The sequence below is a fragment of the Nicotiana tabacum genome, chromosome 8 (assembly GCF_000715075.1).
Source record: "Nicotiana tabacum cultivar K326 chromosome 8, ASM71507v2, whole genome shotgun sequence".
In the NCBI taxonomy this organism is placed as follows: domain Eukaryota; kingdom Viridiplantae; phylum Streptophyta; class Magnoliopsida; order Solanales; family Solanaceae; genus Nicotiana; species Nicotiana tabacum.
In genome coordinates, this window is record NC_134087.1 from 180773800 (window position 1) to 180797232 (window position 23433).

A 23433-nucleotide genomic window follows, 5' to 3' on the forward strand; every position below is an offset into this window, starting at 1 on the left:
AAGAAAGGAAGCTGTTGTGTAAGCTGCTACGCAAGCTGCTGTGTAAGTTGCTACTACAAGATGCTGTGTAAGCTGCTATTACAAACTGCTACTGCAAGTTGCTGTGTAAGCTGCTACTGCAAGCTGCTGTGTAAGCTGTTAGTATACCAGATATGGATAATCTTCTACTGAGAGCAATGTTTATCCATAACGGAGTACTGAATGGATAAACTTATTATACCTGGTATGGATAATCTTCTACCTAGGGTAATATTTATCCATAACTGGGTACCGAAGTGATAAGCTTTCTTCAGGAAGCTTATTTCCAATAGAGTACTAAATGGATAAACATATTTACGGTGGAGTCCCATATGGATAAGCTTCTTCAAGAAGATTATTTACAACGGAGTACTAAATGAACATCCATAATATAATAGATTTATAACACTATATTTATTTTATAAAAACTTTAATTCAGCAATTGATTAAAACCTTTAGTTAGTATATTTAACTTTAATAATATCATTTAACTATATGTTAAATAATGTGATGGAGCCATTGAGGGATGGAATAACATTTGCTCAAAAAGGGGGCCACGTACCACGACCCACCTATCTTCGGATACTTCATTCTTGGTCCGACTCGATTCGCCGGTGATTTATCTCAAACCCTAATCCACTCACTCCCTTTGTGTTCTCTCTTACAAGAGTTGATGCCGTAAACTGCAATTCCTCAGTTTGTTCCAATCTACATATGTCGGTAAATTTCTTCTCTGAAAACTTTTCTATTTCAGTTACCCTACGTAGTTGATATTATTATGTACTTTGTTTTTGTTCGAGCATTGCCATTAGTTTATTTGTGCTTTTGCTTGTTTTGGTGTATAGAGTTGAATTATTTTTTGTTTCCTTGCTGAATTTGCTCATACAAGTTAGTTTGAGCATTGTCATTAGTTCATTAGGGCTTGTGTATGTTTTGTTGAATTACTTTAGTACAATTTCTTTTGTGTTTCCGAACTCGGGGATGCTTTTTTGTACCAGGCTGCCTGGGAATGTGTTACATGCTATTTAATAAAACAAGTAAGCCCTGACTCCAAGGTAGTTGGGGTTGGTTCCATGAATCTTCGGTATCCATTCAGTTCAATTTGTGCCCTTTCATTACGGTAATATTTGCTAGGTGATTTCTTCATATCTGCTGGTTGGCATAGTTACCTGCTATATGTGCTGGTAGGATGTAGCAGGTAGCCGGTGAAATAGTCTGAGGTGTGCGCAAGCTTGCATAGACACCACTGTCATAAAAGAATTTTTCTTTTCCATGAAATCTAGCTTATAAATTTTACATGGTTCTTTTGCAGACTGGCAGAGGAGGGAGAGATAGATATCGCAGGGATCATCCTCCAAGATCTGAAGAGAAGAGTCATCATGGTCGCGAAAACCCCCCTTCCAGACATCTTTGGGTTGGAAATCTATCTCATAGTCTTTCGGAAAGTACATTGGCCGATCATTTCTTACGTTTCGGAGACCTGGAAAGTGTGGCATTTCAACCAGGTCGAAGCTATGCTTTCATTAATTTTAGAGACGAGGAAGGGGCTTTTGCTGCTATAAGACATCTCCAAGGTTATGCTGTTGCTGGCAATCCACTTAGGATTGAGTTTACAAAGGCGGTTAGTCTTGTCAACCTTTGCCTAATTTTCCTTGTGACGTTGTTGTCTGCGCATAGAAAATTCTCGGCAGAGCACTTGATACTGCTATACTTTTCCGTGCCTAATTTTCCTTGTGACGTTGTTGTCTGCGCATAGAAAATTCTCGGCAGAGCACTTGATACTGCTATACTTTTCCGTAGAAAGTTTCTATGAGATGCATTTTCTTACTCATAAACGTTTGTTGTTAATATTAATGCAACCGTCCAAGTTTGATCTGGATCTTGATCTTCCATTTGCCATTCTATCTGCTTTCATTCAATAATCAGGATACTGGACTCATGGCAGCATTATATGTACATTATTGTTGTGGAAGCCGGAAGGTCATGAGAATTTATTTCAGAGGCTAGGAAGTAGGGCGCACTTAGTGCTTCTGTAACTCGATTTGTAGGCATGGACTGAACTGTAGACTAGACTAATATAAGCAGAAACAATCCGAACATTAAAAGTAGATGTATAAATATTGGTTTAATTGTCTAGAATCTTATGGAAGACTTAAACTCCAAACTAAGGCAAGTGGTGAAACCCCAGCAGTTAATCATTGGACCAAGGAAAATAGTAGAAGTTCAGCAGTCTAAACACAAATATTTGCAAATGTTGTTTCAGCAACCTCCAAAAGTGAGCAATATTTCAAATGAGCGGCAATCTGGTATAATTTGTACAATAACTCCTGCATGATATCCTTCTATAAAAGATCAAAAATGACCTATGAACGGGACTTGTGGTGTGTATTTATCTGTGTGTGTGTGTGTGGTGAGTACTGTGTGTCCCTAAGGGGGTCCAATTCCTAAATATGCCAGGCATGGCCCAGTCCATCCGTTGTCAACCATACTCCATCCAGTGTATTTCAGCCTCTTTTGACTAGTTCAGAAGTTTTCACTCTATCCTGAGCAAATGATGAGTAATCAATTAGGATAATTCAAAATTCAAAGCTCTAACACAACTTACACTAAGTCACTAATAATATAGATAACAGGTGGTTGCTCTCCCCCCCCCCCCCAAACACACACACACACACAAAAAAAAGGGATGGAAAAATTGTAACAATTGGTTAAAGTAGTCAAACATTTAATCATCTGAAACCAATGGAGAATTGACCCAAAAAAAGGGAAGGAGAAATGAAATCCAATACCTATATGACATGGAGAATCTAAAGACAATTCCGAAATTTTCAGCAGATTAAATTTCCACAAATCTTTTGCAAACATGCAGAATATGGCAGTGACTTAGCAGGGATTGTCTTGTGGCATTAGCAATTCTGAAATATTAGAATGTCCTTGTATTTTTCTCCCTCAAGGGATCTTGTAGCCTTAATTTGTGAGGGTAGGGAGTGACGAGAAATTTCACAGGATTCAGGAGAGGTTTTACACCTCACTAAGTGCACTCTTTAATCCACAAGTTATGGATCATCTGAGTAAACAATGGCCACAAGGGCCTTCCATTTTGGTCTCCTTTACTCTGTTTCCATGAAAATCAGTTATCAGGAACCGAGCTCCTTGCTCAAGCAATGTCTGTTTTTGATCACTGTAAAATGCCATCAGAGTCATGTGGAGTATCCAACTATGCATTTCTTTTAGCACTTTTGCTCATTAATAACCAGTGAGAGCATAGATGCTGGTGTCAATTCATCGGATGTGTTAAAGGACAGGTGGACTGTCCTTTTAATCAACCTCTGGCTGCTTAGTGCTGCAATTGAGCTGGACCACACAGCTGCTCAGTGGCAGCATTTATCTGTTAAGTCCTAATTTTAGATGACTCCTTTTGTTCTAGGATAGTCCAAGCTGTATTAGGTAGCACCTCACAAATTTCATACTCGTGCAGCAGCAGCACCATATACGCATTTGCGAGTGTTTGAATGCACACGTTTCTTTCTTATTCATATGCATTTAAGAGATGATTTTTCCCCAAGGCAGAGCATAAATCTGAACCTGTTTTTGAGATAGTGACCTTGTTCCATTTTGCAAAAGTATTACTTATTAGTTTGCCATGACAAAGCAAAAAGCTAGCATTTAGTAAATTGTTTCCTTTTATCTTCAGTTGCCTTTAGGAATTGGCAACAGTATTTGCAGCACGTGATATAAGATTAGAGTAAACAATCAAAATTAGATCCTGTTCAAGCAGGAAAACATCTATTGCTATGACCTCTCTGTATGGCATACAGTTGGGATTCAGTTACCATCATGTAGACCTGTTAGTTTTCCAGAGATGAAAATTAACCATCCGCATCTTACTGCTATTTTCATTAAAATTACGTTGGCAACACATCTCCATAATAAAAGGCTATTAATATCAGAATTATCAGAATTTGCATCACGAAAATTTATCAAATTGCATGGTTTCTTAGTTGTGATCTAGTTCAAACTACTATTATCATGGCTTCACAATTAAATAAATTCCTATGAGCTACATCTCTTTTATACTGGAAGTCCTTCACAAGCAACATCTCATGTGCGGTGCCTTCAAAAGCCACAAAGTAGAATTACAACTGCTTTCATCCATAGAGTTTCGGTTATTACCTTTTTGAATCAATGAACCAAATTAAGAGGAAACACAGAGATTAGCTATTCTAGAATTCACTCCAACACAGTAAACCCCAATTCTTAGATCATAATGGTGTCAGTGATTGACACTGCAACAACCCCAGTGATAAGGATTCTCATTCTCAACCATATGTTTGGACTGAATAAGCACCTAACGAAACAAACTGATCAAAAGGCCATCCAGAACTGTGAGTGATGTATCCAAATTAAAGTGTATGACAGGACATTGTACAGAGCCTTCCCCAGTTGAACACTTGAATCTGGTAGTTCATCAACTGATAAGAAAGGTTTCTCAATTTTCTTTCAGGATGTATTCTATCATACATCAAATTCACATACATGACCTGAATGACTGGTGGCCATTGATGTAAAAATAAGCAGCAGTTCTCTTATGTGACCTACTTGAATGCTTTGAAATTGTGACACAATTATCTCTTTCTATGGTGGTCTGTGATCTAACTTAATCTGTATTCAGAAAGTACCGATCTTGAGGCAAACTCCCCCTGCTTCTGGAAACAAAATTATAGGAGAGGTAAGACTGAAGAGTTGGATAATTAGCGATGATATTTTCAGGAAAAGTGAAATTTCTTAATTCAGAAAATTTTACAGCTGCCAAGCATACATAGATGCTAAGATGCAAATAGAAGCCAGTACATGGCTGAAGTATAACTTACTGTCAATATTATAGTCGCAAAACAAAGAGTATCATCACTTGAGCAAAATGCATGACTGCTGCTCACTAAGTTGTTGCTACTTCTGTCAGCTCCTCCGGGGAAGGCAATCCATTTATATCTATTTGCATGTGAGGCGGTTGAATTACTTTGCCTACTGCATGTTTATATTTAATTAAATCCTGATTCCTAAACAAATGAATGTACAGAAAGAATTTCCTTGAACATAACATTAAATGAGTTTGCCTCCCTCATCTTTTTGGTCAGCTCTTGAAATATTTACATGCTTTGTTTGGATGAGATGATTCTACTTCGCTCTTCTAGAGGTTCACTGAATTGGGCGTGCCTATTTTTATATGTCCATCATGAAGTTGGTCTAGGGGTGTGCCTATTTTTATACGTTCATAGTCTTGCGGACTGGACGGTTCTATCCCAAATAAGCGTCACAATCTAGGAACAAGTGGAAGCATGTTACTGCTACCGGCTGGACCCAACTCATAATTGGCGAATTTGTAGGTTCAATTCTACTGGATGCATGCCAATGGGACCTTCCAAAAAGTCTACTGGAATTGGCTCTATATCAGTTGCCTAAATCTCTTCTTTATCTGCTGCTCTATAGCTGCTTCCTCGCTTCGTCTTCGGCTTCCAGAGTTGTGAACTAACTCTTCCTTTTACAGCCAGACAACTGGCAGATAAACTGCGCATCTAAAGGATGTAAGATTGCCGCCAGGCATAAAAGTCAAGTATTGTATTCCACCTATGTATTTATGCTGTCTATTTCTCATGCTGCTGTGTGGCCAACTTTGGAAAATGATACCAGTTGATTTCCATGACATTGGGGTTCTAATACATTGGTGATCCCAAAATAATGCTTATGAATTTGCACCACTTGTTAAAATAAATTATTTATTTATTTAATCAGAAACAGGATTTGCATTCTGTTTTATTGTTTCAAAGGTGCTCAGCTGCCAGATTTGTCTAAGATGAGGTTTTGATACTTCTGTTTTGGGATTAATCACTTGGACCATTGTGTGAGCACTTGAGACTACAAGCCCTCCAGAGCAGAACTTATATCATGAAGGACAAAATCCTAGAGGCTGTATAGGTGTATTGCTTTGTGCCATATTAATTTAAGACAGCTACATGTGAAGATGTTTAATTTGCCTGTACCCATACTGCTGTCACACCCCAACCTAGGTGAGGTGGATGTGCACTTAATGCCTTACGTACGTGAGCTACCCATTCCGTAAAACTAGTATCTTACCACATTTGCAACACCTACAATCACAAAATCCCAAACACACACACACACACACATATATATATATATATCAACACACAGGCCTGCAAGGTCTCAACCAACACAGACATCTGTCTAGTATATGGTAACTGACCACAAGTACACATACGTCTACAAAAGCCTCTAAGAACATCTGACAGACATAACATAGTCAGAACAGGGCCTTGACCTACCCATAAGTCTATGTATAAATTCAAAACATAAGGACCTCTAGGCTCGGCTACACTTCGGATGATATGGATACCGATCATAAAATGGGGTCAAACTGCCTGCCTAAACCTGCAGCATGAAATGCAGCGTTCCCGGTCAAAGGAATGTCAATACGAAATAATGTACCGAGTATGTAAGGCAACTGAATAATCATAAGTACCGCAATCAAATAAAAGAATGTTGAAGGAAGATAATTGGATAAAACATAGTCAGAATAGGGCCTTGACCTACCCATAAGTCTATGTATAAATTCAAAACATAAGGACCTCTAGGCTCGGCTACACTTCGGATGATATGGAGTCTACCGATCATAAAATGGGGTCAAACTGCCTACCTAAACCTGCAACATGAAATGCAGCGTTCCCGATCAAAGGAATGTCAATACGAAATAATGTACCGAGTATGTAAGGCAACTGAATAATCATAAGTACCGCAATCAAATAAAAGAATGTTGAAGGAAGATAATTGGATAAAACAAGGGTCAAATCACCTGGAGATCAGAGCTCACATCATACAGTAAGTCTAGAAGGTCATATACCATAGTCTTACCAAACGGGACCCGTAGCATTGCTATGTAGCTTTGTCTTCTTGAATTTTCTATAATAACATCTCCCAACTTATACCGTGTCTAGTCTATCATACGTCAGTCACACGAACACATGAAATTGAAATGCTAACTACTCGTGTCGTCTCGTACGTATGTGCTAGCTACCAGACTCGTAAGTCTGTACTTTCTCGGCTCGCGCACCGGTACTATGATCTTATACCTGACTAATAAGCCGGTACTTCTGGACTAGCGTATCCGTCGTCTATCGGGCTATGATGCCCGTATCTGCTAGGCTAGCACTCATGTACTACTAGGTCACTAGACCCGCCTGCTGTACGTATTTATCGTACAAACACCATGCCTTAATAAGTAGAGTTCTCATATCACTTCTACTAAGGTAATCAAATCATACTACAAGCAATAACTATCAACAAAAGGCAATCTCATCATTTCTACCATCGTCTACAACAAACAGCTCACATAGTGCCAACTTGTGTCGTCATGATACCGAAGTCCTCATAAAGAAGTCACTATAACTCATAGACGCCTTATAAATAGGATAAGAAGCTACTAACAAACATTTGAAACTGGACCTACCAAGGTGCTGCTAGTTAAGGCATGTACGGGCTACTAAAAGCATGAGTAGAGCAACCCTTAACGGTGGTCGTTGTGATATATGAATGCTTACGAGGGAGCCGTTGTGGTTCATATGCATTTTCGGATAGAAACAAGGGATTACTACTGAACATATGGAACTCGTGACCTCGGGGCAATCTCAAGTAAGGAATGTACACAACTAGCTACTACATGAGTAGAACAACTCGCATTAAAGGTCATTATACTAAGGAGGTTTTTACGAGGGAAACGTTATAGCTCAATTACACTCACCGGAAAAGAACATGGGTTGTGAAGAGCTATATGAAACACATTCTATCAGGGCGACATCAATTAAAAACATAGGGAGTTGCTGAATACACGGGTATAACATTTCTAAGCATTTCATTTTGGAACTCACTTTTCTGGAGGGGAAACTCACTATAGATTCATGCCTTGGAAGAGGATAACGAATAGCTTTACATACCTCTAAGCGGACCTTTTCACGGCGATGACGGAACTAGCCTTCTCCACAAATCAAGCTACACAAGAAACAATACTACTATTAATGAAGAGAAGCATAACAACTAGCCGACGAATGGCAATCCGCTCTATACATTGATTCTACAACATATATCTTCGCCTAACTCCCGTCTAATCCTCATTATACCATCAATAACACATAAATATACATACCACAAAATCAGTCCCAACACGTCACACAACAAATGAAACAACACTAGCATCAAAAAGAGAAACATGCTAACTAACAAATGAGCAACAAACTTGCTTTACATCAAATCGGGCAGCATTACCCCCGTTTCTTTTACATCCCTCAAGTCAAGAACAACATCAACACAACAACAATCAACAACTATATGTCCAGCACATGAAGAACAACAAGAACAATCCCTCAAAACGTCACACAACAACACCCTGAATCCAACTTCAACATAGCCACCTCTATTTGCAATTTCATCGCTATCCAACCCATCTAAAGCTCTATTAAGCTCAAATACATAGAGAAGAATGATATTCTTACCTTGGACGACAAGAATCATCCCACTTATGCCTTGCTTCAACTTGAAGTAACTTCAATTCCACGACATCAAAGGGAAGAACAAGCTAAATTAACATCACAATTTTTTTTAAAGGAGAAATCACTTCTCAACCTTGTAGAACGTCACTTGAATGGTAGGGAACTGCCTTGGGAGTGTTTGGAGAGGGTGAGGATCAGTTTCGGTCGAAAAATGAGGTTTAATGGGGTCTCCACCCGTCCACCGTTTATATATAATTGGATAAGTTCCCACCGTCTATGTTCTCCATCGTTTATATATAATTGGATAAGTTCCCACCGTCTATATGGGTCCCAAAGGGGGCTACCTGTGCAATCTCACAAAAACGCGAATATCTCTCTACTCCAACGCCGTATCGACAAACGGTTTACGTTGGAAACTAGACTCGTAGACCTTCAATTTGGTGGGTGGATGACCCCGTAACTCCAATTATATTAGGAGAGAAGCTAAGTGAAATTAGACCCAAATTTCAGTAAACTTATGAACGTAAATTGCGATAGCTTTTGCCGACTTTCGACGAAACTTACTTTCTTCGATTCGTTTTAACTTCTAAACCAACATGTGCTGTTCATGGTTTTGAACACTTATGAAATTGAGAATAGTCTTGCTCTTCGAGCTTACGTCGACTCACTTTAGATGCACTTCAACGTACGAAAGTACGGGATGTAACAACTGCTCAGTGTTCTGTGATATTTCTAGAGCACCATTTTCTTTCTGATTTTTCATTGTTTTCCTTTGGGGGACAGGGGACAGTGTTAGCTGCTGGTATTCATCCGTATCATCCGACCCTGTCCCCTAGGTGTCTCTCACCCTCTCACTTTCCAGTTATTTCCACTAGCAATTGGTTTGTGCCTATTTCTAGCTATCTTAAATTCCCTGGAGAAGTTCTCATATCATGTAAAGACAGAATTGCAAGATGAAAACTCGGCATGCATCAAATTCTTCTGGTATGGTAAGATCAAATATGAGCATGATATATTTCTAATATTGAGATCTCAGATTTTTCTTTCTTCATAAATTTGGTACTGAGAAAGTACAGAAGTTTGCTGGATTTGAATCTTATCGGTGTAGAGATTCCATGAAATCAAACATTATTGCTATATCATTTACAAAAGGAGCCCTATACCAAAATTTTCAGATTCTGGATAGATCTATATTTAGCTAAAGTAGCATTCTCCTACCTACCTTCACGTACCTATGTGTTCTTTCTGGCCAAATTGTCCAAAGAATGCATAAAGAGATGGTTTTCCGTATCAGCTTCCACTCCTTCCTTATTCGCTGCCCCTGCCAGCTGCTCAATACTTATTTTAGGTTACCTTGCATTATCCATTGAATCCCATAAAGATTTAGGAACATACACCAAATCTGCTAGACATGTTTTTTGAGCAATTACCAAATCTTCCATGAATATGTACATATTTCAATGTCAACAAATGATTCACAATTTCCGAGTTCTCTTTGCATAAGCAGCACCAACTGCATAAGTTTAAGGCTCTCTTCTTGCAAATTTTCCTGTGTCAGACAAGTTTGATGTGCAGTTATCTATCCAAAACATGCTACCTTGCTTGTAGCATTTTGTTTCCGGATTATCTTCCATAGCCATTCTGTACTTTGCCTAGAGGATTTTTTTTTTCTTTTGACAAACTAAGGTAACCATTACCATGTAAAAATAGAGAAAAAGGTCTATGTTCTTCCATGGCCATGCAGTATCTAGTGGAATTCCTTGCCAGTAGTTCGTAATGGGACTTCGTAGAAAGTTTTTCATCCTTTCTACCTGTCCAGCACAATAGTTTCATTGTATGTCATGTGGAGTACCTCCTTCAACCATTCCCAGCAAGTTTTTTAATCGTTCAACTGCCGGATGCCCCAATCGTTAAAATTTCTTTTAAATTGGAAATTCCAACTACTTACATACCAGCAATTTGCAATGCAACAATTTCTATTAACCATGAGGCTGTACAAATTAGGGAAGATTTCTGCTGAGGTATTTTCCCCTATTTTTTGCTACACTTCTAATTTTATGAACATTTGGGCACAAAAAAATCAAATATACAAGAAATACAAGAAATATGCCTAAAGGGTAGAAAACAAAAAAATTTAGCTTTCAACGAACGTCACACAATCTTCTTTTATACATAAAGAATCTCATGGGAGCACCAAAAGGAAATAAGGAATTAAAGGTCACCATTGTACAAAGTTGAAATAAGGAATAAGGAATAAAAGCTCTCCTCTATTTCTCGCCAAACGGCCCATATAAGTGCTAGTAGAGCAACATCGCACGCCATGCGTCCTCTTTTCGATCTACCACAGTTCCAGCCGAACATTACTTCATTTAGAGTGCTGGCATCGCTTAAAGTATTCCAAACTATCTCAAAATATCCCACCATCAGTGTTGTTAGAGGCGAAAAGCTCTAACAAGCACTCGAGGATTATTGGGGCTTTAAATGCAAAGATTAATTGAAGTGTAGGCTTTAGTTAAGAAAAAGCACAATGAAGGATAGTAATAAATATGTGTAATTCAAGAAAATTAGGATAGAAGGTTAGTAGATAGTCGAACATTTTTTTTCTTTCTCAGACCGGTAGCATCAATGTTATTATGGTATCCTTTTATTCTAAGATTGCTATTACTACCTATTGTTTTATTGTTATCATTCGCCGAGGGTCTTATCACAAACATCCTCTCTGTCCTCACAGGGTAGGGGTAAAGTCTGCATACACACTACCCTTCCCGGACCCCATTTGTGGAAATTCACTGGTTTTGTTGTTGTTATAATTCAAGAAAAAAGTAACAAATTCACTTATAACGTTTTCTTTAACAACTAATACACTTATTTGCCGATCATTGTTTTTAGTATTGCTTGATTCAAGATAGAACTCGTGGGTGATAATGCGCATGCCTTAGTACCTTGCCTACACTAAAGCGCCGCTTAGGTGAGGCTTATTACCCTCCTTGAGCTTTTCTAAGCTTCAGGGCTTAAGCGCGCCTTAAATGAGCCTTAGAAAACATTGCCCACCATAACTTCGAGGCTATCAAACAAGGAACGCGGAGATTGTTGACGTCTTCACCCGACTCTCTTATATAAAGCACCAAATTCTGTGCGTAACCTTCCTCTTTATTATATTCTCTGTTGTCAAGATCTATGTTGCTCGGACTCTTCACTTTGGGTGCTACACCCGTGTTGGCATGACGTTGGTGTGGGTGTGGGATCCGTACCGGATTTGGTCAACCGATTTTGGGTACTTTGACCAAAGTCGACGGAGAAATTCAGGACAGATACAATGATTTTTGAAATTAAAACAAAAGTTAGGGTGAAATTGAACAAAATGGAATACTTTTTACATAGAAATTTTTATGTCAGGCCTTTTCCTTTTATCTCATTCTCGGATTCTCCTGTTGATCAATATTTTCTCCTTCTCAAAATACCTTGTATGGTTTCCACATAATCTCTCATAATAGATATATTTTTATAACTTTATTTTTGGATATTTGAATTATTTTTAGCGGAATCCCCCCACCTGTATCCGTATCCCCGAATCTTAAACTTTAGATCATAAAAGATCCGACCTCTAGATCTGCACCCGTATCGGACACTCGTACTCGAGTCCGAGCAACTTAGGTCTAGATTACCCCTCTTACTACTAGCCAAGTGAAAAAGCACACCTTTTTGGATACCTTACAGATCTAAATAGATCTATATGGAAGGAAGCCTCCTCCGAACCAAGAGCTTCTCATAATATGACTTAACCAAGAATACTCCACGCCCCAACCTCCATACATCGTGGTGGTTATCCTCTGACGTGCCGTCTTTGTTAAATAAACCGACTAAGTTTTGAAATTCTTCCACTTCTAGTCATGAAAATTCCTCCTAAATCTCGGTATCCCATACCATTTTTCCTCCCAAATTTTGATTTTCCTTCCATCACCAACTTTCAACGTTTTCGAAAACTACTAATACGTTTTCAGAATGAAATACATGTGGAGCGTGAATTGGAGTACTCTATGGATATTGTGCACTTATTTTTATTTGATGACCTCTTTGCAATGCTTATTTTTCCCTTTATTCTATCTCCAAGGCCATTTAAATAGGAGGCTTTCGTGAAGCCTGGGATTGCTTAATCCTAATTTCTCATCCTCTTTACATTGCATCACTTTTCCCATTTTATCAGATGCATCTTTCTTCCTTCTTGATTTCCTTTCCCTAGGAATTCACTCTAAAAGAGTCTTGGAAAAGCCCCTAAAGGCGTTATGAAGAAATTTAATCTGTTAGCATAATAACTTCAATTGATAGAAAAATCTATGATGACCTAAAATAGTACCATCTCGGGGAGTGTTTTATTTTGCATATCTCGAGTTTAGAATTCTCCTCACTTTTTCCACCATGATTTTCTCTTGTAGGAAACTGGTCTCCTTGATTCTTCTCCTTGTTCTCCTTGATGAAGATGTCACGCATCGTATCGAAGCAGGATGGATGAAGTGGAGGCTCGCTTTCGGTGTTTTGTGTGATAGGAATGTGCCACTGAGACTTAAAGGTAAGTTCTACACGGTTGTAGTTAGACCAACTATGTTGTATGGAGTAGAGTGTTGGCCGGTCAAGAACTCTCATACCTAGAAGCTAAAAGTAGCTGAGATGAGGATGTTGAGGTGGATGTGTGGGCACACCCAGTTGGATAAGATTAGGAATGAAGTTATTCGGGAAAAGGTGGGAATGGCTCTCGTGGAGGATAAGATGCGGGAGGCGAGGTTGAGATGGTTCGGGCATATTAAGAGAAGTATAGAAGCCCCAGTTAGAAGGTGCGAGCGGTTAGCCTCGGTGGGTAGCAGGAGGGATAGAGGCAGGCCTAAGAAGTCTTGGGGAGAGGTTATTAGGCGAGACATGGCGCAACTGGAGCTGACTAAGGACATGGCCCTAGATAGGAGAGTGTGAAGGTTAAAGATTAGGGTAGAAGGTTCGCAGGTAGTCGAGCGTTTCTCTTTGTCTTACTCAGTTCGCTAGCATTAGTGTTAGTATGATATCTTTTATCGATAGATGGCTATTACTACCTAGAGTTTGACTGCATTCTTGGATTCAATCTTATTTCATCTTGTTGTTATTCCTACTTGTTGCAATTACATCTTGCTGTTATTCCTACTTGTTGCAATTACCTTTTCTTTTCAGTCGTTCTCTAGCCGAGGGTCTTTTGAAAATAGCCTCTCTGCCCTTTCAAGGGTAGGGGTAAGGCTGCGTACATCTTACCCTCCCCAGACCCCACATGTGGGAAACTACTGGGTTTGTTGTTGTTGTTGTTGAGATGTTTATATAAAGCATTCTTTTCTACCTAACGGCAGCCATGATGGCATGTGTCACAGGGGCGTTTTCAGTCCGCCGAAAATGCTGCCCGATGTGCGGCAGTCAAGTCCCCACTTGACTTCAGCCTTACCCAATTTTCGTTCGCTTTCGAGGTTCAACACTTAGAATAAATTTAAGGCAACATGAATAAACAAAGGCAACACAGATTTACGGGAACTCTTTCCCAACCTTTTATAATAAATCAATTACAAAGGAAATTCTCGAGTTAGGCAAGGTGCTGCCACCCTTGGCAGGCACCAACTCACAAAAATGGCCTACACTTGCACGATTCTGCCCTATAAAAGCCCCTGCCTAAGGCCGCTCGTGCTGCCACTCGTTTGGCAAGGCAATGGCACATATTTCGCCATGCTCAAGCCATAAAATAGACAACCCTATGTCTATCTTTCAGACCATTTCCCTCCCTAGGTACTTAGCCCGTTTTTAAGGCTGCTAACACACATATATATAGTGTAGTCAATCCAAAAGTGTTTCCTATGTTCAGTTGACATCCCCCAACTGATAGGACATGATCCCCATGATCAAAACGTGTAGGACATGTCTCTAACATGCCTAAAAAACGTGCATAGACTCAGCCTATAATCAGCAACTCTTGGACAAAGGCAGTTGTAACCGCCAACTGCATCATGTGCACCACATGTGCGCATTTTCTTGGCCAGCTGCTGCCCAATTTCGTGTCTAGTCTTGGATCGGCCCAATGCCATTATATCCAGCTGCATTGCGCCAAGCTCCAACGCCATTATATCCAGCTGCGTTGTGCTATAAATTTCCTTGACATCGCCACGAACTTGTTTGCCGCACGCCGCCTGCTGTCACAGTTGATTGTTCTTGTCAAGTCGCCCCTACTTGATCAAGTCTGCCCGTTGTCAATGCTGATTTTAGCATCAAGTCACCAAGCCTTGATGCCCTTCCCTTTGCCAAGTCGTTTGCCCACAAGTAACTTAGGTGCCAGCCCGCTCACCTAAGTCATGGCAACATCACATTGCCAATGCCACTGCCTTGGCACTAAGCTGCCTCACTTTAGCGCCGAGGTCTTTCCCGTTTTGCCTTGTCAAGCTCCCATCCAGCCCGCCTAGTTCCGTCAAGGTCTTGGCCTTGCTTGTACGCAGCCCACTCTTGCTTTGGTGTAGTCCGTCACACTTTAGCCCTCAAATACAAGTGTAGTCCGTCTCACTTGCCTTAGCAACAGTTTGTTGCCATTGACAACACCCCCGCATTGTCTTGCATGTTGATTTTCCCGCGCACATAGGCCAATGGCAAGGCCATCATGCCAAAACCCTCGCCACTGCCGTGCCGCTTGCCGATCAGCTTTGTCAGGGGTCTAACAGCATGTGTGTTGCGCTGGGCATAAGGGGCATGACGACTTGACGTCATCCTAACCTTACTCTATTCACCCTTTTCTATCTTGGACGGAATAGGAATTAATGACATCAGGTATGCTGAGATGCTATAAAGCTCACTATTCACCAATAACAATTTTTCTCAAAAAGATAGATTTTGTTTTCTTCCACGTGGTTAGACTTTTTTCACATTTTTCAATGGATTCTTTCATGTGTTATTGTCTTGTATTTTGCGCCAAGTAGTATTTCCAGATACCTTGTTTCAGTTGTTCAACCTTGCAGCTCAAACTTATCTGCTAGCTCTCGAATATTTCATTAAATATTGCTTGAAAATAAGTTCTTCTATGAAGATCTGTTACTGCCCCGATTGCAACTAGGATCCTTTTTAGATGTAGTCTACTTCTTGCTTGCATCACACAAAACCGAAGTGTTGTCAGCATATTTTCCAAGAATCTACCTTCCTTATCAATATTCTGTATCCACTTGACCAGTTCATCTCCACAACTTGGGATAACATTCTGTCGAGAGTCCCATCACCATGATAAAAAGATCAGCTGATAAGCATTCACCCTATCTCAAACCTATCCTCTTTGGGAGAGAAAAAACTTTCAAGATGTTAGATTTCCACATCGGTGGTGGATGGGGGACGGTCTTGAGCAATTCTTACCTCATGAGCTATATTTTGGGGTCGAGTTAGACCCAAAATCCATTTTTTATCATGGTATCCAAGCCAAACTGTCATTATTCCTATCTGGTTTCCAGTGCTCTGCTTCCTTGAACAAATTGGAACAAATTCCAGTATGTGCTCCTTTATCACTTTTGCATCTTCTAATAGTTCCCCTTATTTCTATTCTACCAATAGAAATATATCTTTTATGGGCATTAGCCATTCTATGAAAGAGCCTTGTATTTTTATCCCCTTGCTGAAGTCACAAACATCTACATGAAATTTCTTCCACTCTTGCTATTTCCTCGAGCTCGAGTCGTCGTCTGTTTTCAGGTGACCCTGGATGACTAGTACATGAGTTAGATGTGTCACTGACTAGTATATGAGGGATATGCGTCTATCTGTCAACAAACATGATCGGTCTCAGACCTATACTTTCTTTAAATGGTTGAACCTGACTAGTTAGAATAAGGCTCGTATGCTATTTGAGTTTCTAAGCTGTCCAAACTGTTATCCTTTTTCAGGTAGGTTTTGCATATTAAGTGATTTCTGGAGTCATGCCCATGTTTAATTGTGCTATTTTATGTGCATGCTTCATGCCAATTATTGATTATTAGGATCCCAATTTTCTTGTTTTGTTTGCAGGTTAGAAATTAGGCAATTTAGGTGAGATCTTGTTTTGCATGAATTGTTGTTTCCGGATTGCTTATAGGGAGGTTTGTGAAATGGAATCATTTTTATTCTTTTCGTTTTCTCTTCGGAAATTCCAATTCGAAGAACTGTACAAGTTTGACTTACAAGATGTGCAGATTGTTCCCTCATTTTGAAGGATTTTTGTTTGCCACTAATATGCAAATGACCATGATCCTCGTCTTCTTCGGTGTAACTTTTCCACTTCTGCTCAGTGTTGTCTAAGTGTACTTGGTTGAGGTCCTAATAGTGCTGCCATCTTTTCCACTTCCCAGTGAAAAGAGCTTTTTCTAAAACATATCTCCTATATCTCCTGCCCATTCAATGGACACTTTTTAGAACTGCATTTCTGTATCCTAGTAAGTAATATAAGATGGTTTTGATTTGATTGTCATCATTTTGCTTCATTTATATTTGACTCACTGTAGTTTTTTTAATTAATTCATCCATATAATTGTTGTTCGGGTTATTTACTTGCAGTATTGTATGCATGTGTGTGTATGTACATATATATATGAGTGCATGCATATGTATGTGTGTCTGCGACTCTGCGTACGCACGTGCAATTCTTGTCATATGGCTTTCTTCAGTAAAGAGTATTAATAGTGTTTTTAACTTAGAGCTCTTGCGGAACTTGGCGCCTTTTTTCACTTTGTGCTTCTTGACATCACCACTATTGCTTCACTCCGCAAAGGAGAAGAGAAGCTTCTCTTAGTTATTTATTCCCACTCTGCTTCTCCAACTGGTTTTCCCAGTTCATGGCAGGATGAAGGTTGTCAAATTGATGCTTAGCTTAGTGATTGGTTACATCCACGGTGTTTATCCAAGTGCACCATTGATATTCTCCAGAGAAGAGCAAATAGGTGTCTTAAGTTGAGGTATTCGAAATATATTCTTTTCAAGTTAGGAGATTGTGTTGCTGTCCTGTAACTTAACACATCTCTAGAGCTTCCTTTCATAGATAATCTAGGGGCTAGAACAGAAGATATATGTTGTTGGGTTGTCTTCTTCAAAATGCCTGGACACGTTTTTGGCTTTTGTGTTAGTGATAACTTGTGCTTTATGCCTGGCTTTTTTCCTATGGATCTGATCAGTTAAGAGCCTATTTGGCCAAGCTTTTGGGAGGCCAAAAGTACTTTTGTACTTTTTGGAAAATTTAAGGTGTTTGGCCAAAATGAAAAAGTACTTTTGAGCAGCAGCAGAAGCAGTTTTTCTGCTTTTTGAGAGAAGCTACAAATTTTAAACTTCTTCCAAGAAGCAGACGCAGAAGCAGAAAAATAATTTGTTCAAGATAAAAATAACCTTACAATAAATTTATATTTTTCAAATTATCCCTCATTAATTTAACATTTTCTTTTCCTTTTCCTTTTTCTTTTTATTACTACTATACATTTCTTCTCTTTTTTATTTTAATCATATTTATATTCTCTTTCTCCTATTCCTAAGAGTAAATTTTAAATTTATATTGAATGATGTATTTTGACATATTTAAATTATCATGTAAACAATAAGTAATACCGAACACTCAATGTTATTGATTTGGAATAACTATATTTTATATTGATTGAAATTTTTAATTTATATTCTTACTTTACGTTTCATATTTTAATTGAATTCCTTTATAATAAATGTTTAAATTTATTTTTCTTTTCTAAATAATACTAATCGCAAATTGAACCTTTATTGTCTTTTTTCGTAATTTGATACTTAAAAATGCTTTTTTAAAAGATTGGCCAAACACAATGAGCTTGCAAAAAGCACTACTCAAACGAATTGGCCAAACACAAATTGCTATTTTGCAAAAGTACTTTTGAACAAAAGCAATTTTCAAAATAAGCAGTTTTTGACAGCTTGGCCAAACGGGCTCTAAGTCTCAGAAAGGTAACTGAAAGCTGCATGTGAGTGAACCTCGCAAGTAAAATATTAGGTGTATTCCTATCATATCTTCTGTAAGAATTGGTTATAGAAATTCAGTGGAAATCCCTCAAAGCTTCTTCACATCCACGGGTCACTGCATCAGTGAAATCTTGCATTTGTTCTACCAGAAGAATGTTGCTTTTGTTAAGACACAGATCTATTGACATTTATACTTCTGTCTGGACTTCGTGTTTCCTCTTTGCACTTAAAAGAGACGGTCTAAAGTCATGATGCTGTAGCCACATCCCCTATAGACTTGGGTTTCTGTGTTTGTAGGCTATATGAGCCTGGAAGTTAAGCTACTCCCAACTTGTTTAAATAGTAGTTAAACTGATGTCCATCTAGATGATTGCATTTGTCATCTCTTATATGCATGTATGTTTTACGCTTCATCATCTTACTTCCAGATTCTTGCTGCAATTATCACAGTACCCTCGTGAAGATAATGCAGTATTACTATATTGGAGAGTGTATACTAGTAACTAGAGTATGGAAAGAAAGCCCTTCACAAGAACTGAGACCAGTTTTAAATTTTGAGGGTTTTGATTGATCCATAATGCAGCATGTTCTTCTACTAATGGGTCTCTTGGTGTTGTACTTCTCAACAATGATACCGCAACTCACCATGTATAATTATTACTTTCTGTTGAAGAAGTTAATCTATATGCTAGCAGATCCACCTCTCTTTTATTGTTTGTTTTTTAATTTAAAAATATATCTAGAAAAAATGGCGATAATTCTGCTCTAAATAGGGTTTTATATCACAGGAAAAATCATCACCTCCAGCACGGGATGAAGAGTATTTTCCACGTCGAGATGAACGTCCCATGATAAGAAGATCTCCACTTCCGCAAAGGGACTTGAGGCCTCGCCACTCTACTCCTGACTTATCACCACATCCGGACAAATCAAGGTTAAATGATAAGAGTGGAGAACCCAGTGAGGTCTTATGGATTGGGTTTCCTGCACAATTGAAAGTAGACGAATTTATTTTGCGAAAAGCCTTTTCCCCATTTGGACAAATAGATAAGATTACTGCATTTCCCGGTAGAACTTATGCCTTTGTTCGATACAAGAATGTGATGGCAGCTTGCAGGGCAAAAGAAACGTTACAAGGAAAATTATTTGGCAATCCTCGTGTACATATTTGTTTTGCGAGGTCGGAATCTGGAACCTCTAACAAGGAGAGGAGCTCAATGAATGATTCACCATCCGCACATTTGAGATCATATGGGCACATTGGTTCTTCTGAGAACCTTCGCCATGGTAGGGACTTTGGTAATGCTTCTGGAGATCATGGCATGAGGTCTCCAAGGTTTAACTCAGATATGGATCCTGGTGATTCTCGTCGTGTTGGTTTTGGCAGAAGGGGTAATTCATGGGCAGGTGAAGATGGTGCACTTGACAGGAGGAGATTTCCAGCTCTGGATTCTGAACTGGGGCATGGGGACAATGCTTACAATCAGCGTAGTCCTCCAAGGAAAAGAGTTTTAGACATACGTGAGTTTTCTCCTCAGCGGTTCCCTAGACAAGATCCATTGTATGATGATTCATGGGACTTGCCTGAAGATCCTTTAGTCTTTCATGAAGCTAAGAAACTGAAGACCAGCTCCTATCCTCCAGAAAGTGAGCTTCCAGAATATCCTTTCACTGATATGGAACCAGCAAAACACAGGGGGTACCATGAATTTTCCCAATCCGAGGTTCTTGATAAAAACTTTGATTCTGGATCTCATGTTCATAGACAGATCCCTGAGCGGATGATGAACTCGAATCTACCTTATCCGGAGGAGAATGAACGATGGAATTCACGTTTTGATGGTTTTAAGGTGGGGTCTGGTCAATTGGCTTTAAATGCTGAGCAGAAAAGATTGACTCCTGAACCACATCCCTCATCCATGAATACTGAGTGGAAATGGGAAGGTACAATAGCCAAGGGAGGAACTGCTGTCTGTCGCGCTCGATGCTTTCCTGTGGGCAAACATCTAGACATGAACTTGTAAGTAATAACTTGCTTCAGGGGTAAATGTTTCCATAGACATAATTTCTGACCCTAAAGCTCACAAGTTATTGAAATAAAAACTGATAGACGACTTCCAGTTGGAAATCTTTTTCGAACTACAGGGCTCCTACCCTCTAGACATTTTACTTGAAGCCCTTCCTCACAGAAATATCACAAGTGCAAATATACTCTGCTGTAACTGATAAAATCATACTTAGTCCATGGAGCTCGTGTTGTATAACAATTGTAGTTTCCTATATGTGCTTTTGAATTAACTTTTAAATGTTGGATTGGTAAGCTCAACATTCAGGTAAGTATCACTTTAGAGCAACTTTCTACAAGACTTGTACAGTGTTCGGGCGATTGATGATGTAAGAGCAATACTTAGGCTTGCTCAAGTCAAATATAATCATTTTCCGTTTATATGGTCGAGAATGAATTGTAATAGAACTCTGATAGTGTACTCTTTGGAGAATTCGGTGTTTTACAACCTAGTTACGTAGAAGTGAAAATTTTCGATTAGGGTATCTCTTATCTTAGAAGTCAGAGATAAAAAATGGATAGTGTTAATAGTCTGTTCTACCTAATTTAAGGAGATTTCAGAGATTGAATTTTGCGCCTTCTTGCCCTTTGAGGCAATCATCATTTCTCTTGTATGGAGTAGGAAATCTTTGTTCATGTTATCAAGTACATGGGAAGAATCTAGAATGGTACTTAAGTAGTCACAAGACTTGTTTTAACTTTCTCGTTCATCTTAGAATTACGAATTTCTGTCTTCTCATACATTTGTTCACAGGGTTTTTGGGATCAAACTACCACACTTAAGAAAAAATGAGCTTATCTTGTTAGATTGAGAACTTTACACCCACGTGTTATGTATAGAACTTAAAATTCTTTTTCTTCCATTGAGTTTGCAATGGTTCACAATTCTGCAGACCTGTATTCTTAGACTGCACAGCAAGGACTAGTTTAGACATGCTTGCGAAGCATTACTATCAAGCAGCTGGTTCTTGGGTTGTCTTCTTCGTTCCAGCTAGTGATCCTGACATGGCATTTTACAATGAATTCATGAATTATCTTGGTGAGAAGCAGCGAGCTGCTGTGGCGAAATTGGATGATAGGACCACTATGTTTCTTGTTCCTCCTTCAGACTTCTCTGAAAAAGTCCTTAAAGTACCAGGAAAACTGAGCATCTCTGGTGTTGTTTTGAGATTGGAACCTACTGGTTCCAGTTATGCGTCTCTTCACCAACAGCCTGAAAAGAATGAAAGCAGTATTACCGGTTTCCAGGGCATGACATCGTTTGCCAAGCCGATATCGCCTTCTGGGCCTAATTCCGCACTTACATCTTACCCAACTACTCAGAGGCCAGGAATCAGTAGTAATATGTCTTTTCCTGGCATAGATACAGGACCTCCAGCTGCTTCATTTCCAGGCTCTCTTCACCCAGGTGGTAACTTTTCGGAGCCACTTAGTGGAGACAGGAATAATTACATGGTCAATCAGCAGTACCCTGCCATGGGACAGAACTGGTCTTCCCATGATATGCAGAACATGAATCCTGGTGCTAAGAATATCACCTCACAATCATCCGGTGGCAGAAATGATCCTGCAATGGTTCAGGGATATAATCCTGTCATGCCTAGTACAGGACACGAAAGTTCAAGCTTCTACAGGGGTGAAGTTTCAAGTATCCATTCAAATGGGAATAACAGACCTCCTCTGGAGGCAAAGACACCAACATCAGCACCTCTTCAATCAGAACAACTTGCATTGTTAGCCTCATCACTTCTTGGGCAGCAGAGGCAATCAGGGGTTACATCAACAGGGCAAGATCCTAGACAATCAGGCACTGCTTATATGCCTGACAACTCATACAGACCACATCAGAATTTTCCACCCTTAAACAATCAGGCTGTTGATCTTTCATCATCACAATTTGGTCAAATGCAGCAATTGCTTCAGCAGCAGCAGCAACAACAGCCAACTATGAGTTTGCCAGGCCCACCTCCGAGAGATCTTCAACAGGGCACTCACTTAAACCAACTGCAGACTGCAGCAGACGAGGAAACGGACCCACAGAAGCGCTTGCAGGCAACATTGCAGTTGGCAGCAGCTCTTCTTCATCAAATTCAACAGGGTAAAGGGACCTAATGAGCAAATATGTACGTACCTATCGAGGTCAATAGTCACTGGATGTATTTAGTTGCTTCTATATGGGGGAGAAGTATCTTCATTGTGGAGGGAGTGTCTTGAGTTGTGCTTTGCTTTCAAATTTGACCTAGAGCTATGAAACTTGCTGCATCATTTTGTTCCTCCAGATCCAAGTCTTTCTTAACTTTTTAATATATTGCTTGTTGTACTTGTGGTTTGTCCTGTAGTCGAAGACTAATTCATTCTACCCTATCATTGATAGCTCGAGGCTTGGAGTTGGGATTTCTACTGTACAGTTTTGATTGTTACACTGGGCGTCTGGCTGTGTTTTGTGCAAATAAGTGTGCCATTTCTATTTCCTTGGCTTTTATGCTCATGGCTTGACATGTCATTATTTTCATCTCCCTAAATGGAATATCTATGTTTTGCATTAAAATTGTAATTCTTCAAATCAAGCTTTAAAATTTCGCCCGATTTGTAACCAGAATATGGAAGTCAGACATTTCAAGCACTTCACTTTTTTTTGTTGAGGCTAAATGGAGCTATTTCTTTAATCAAGAAACAGAAAATAAGTCCTATCAACAACCATCTTGACTGAGCGCTAGCTTTTAGAAGTACTCTGGGTGATTTGCAAAGGTAGAGATGAAATGCTTTCAATCCGGTGCGAGCTATATGTTTGGTACGAATAAAAATATTTTCCGAGAT

The 23433-nt window shown here is 39.3% G+C and overlaps 1 protein-coding gene across 1 annotated transcript; it reads left to right on the forward strand.

Annotated features, from left to right (window-relative positions):
- The first annotated feature begins 536 nt into the window (after positions 1–536).
- Positions 537–23083, forward strand: LOC107815975 (flowering time control protein FPA). Its single transcript, XM_016641621.2, has 4 exons — positions 537–738; positions 1331–1639; positions 19340–20571; positions 21510–23083. The coding sequence occupies exons 1-4, from the start codon at positions 733–735 to the stop codon at positions 22726–22728; spliced, it is 2766 nt and encodes a 921-aa protein (XP_016497107.2). The 5' UTR covers positions 537–732; the 3' UTR covers positions 22729–23083.
- Positions 23084–23433: the final 350 nt, after the last annotated feature.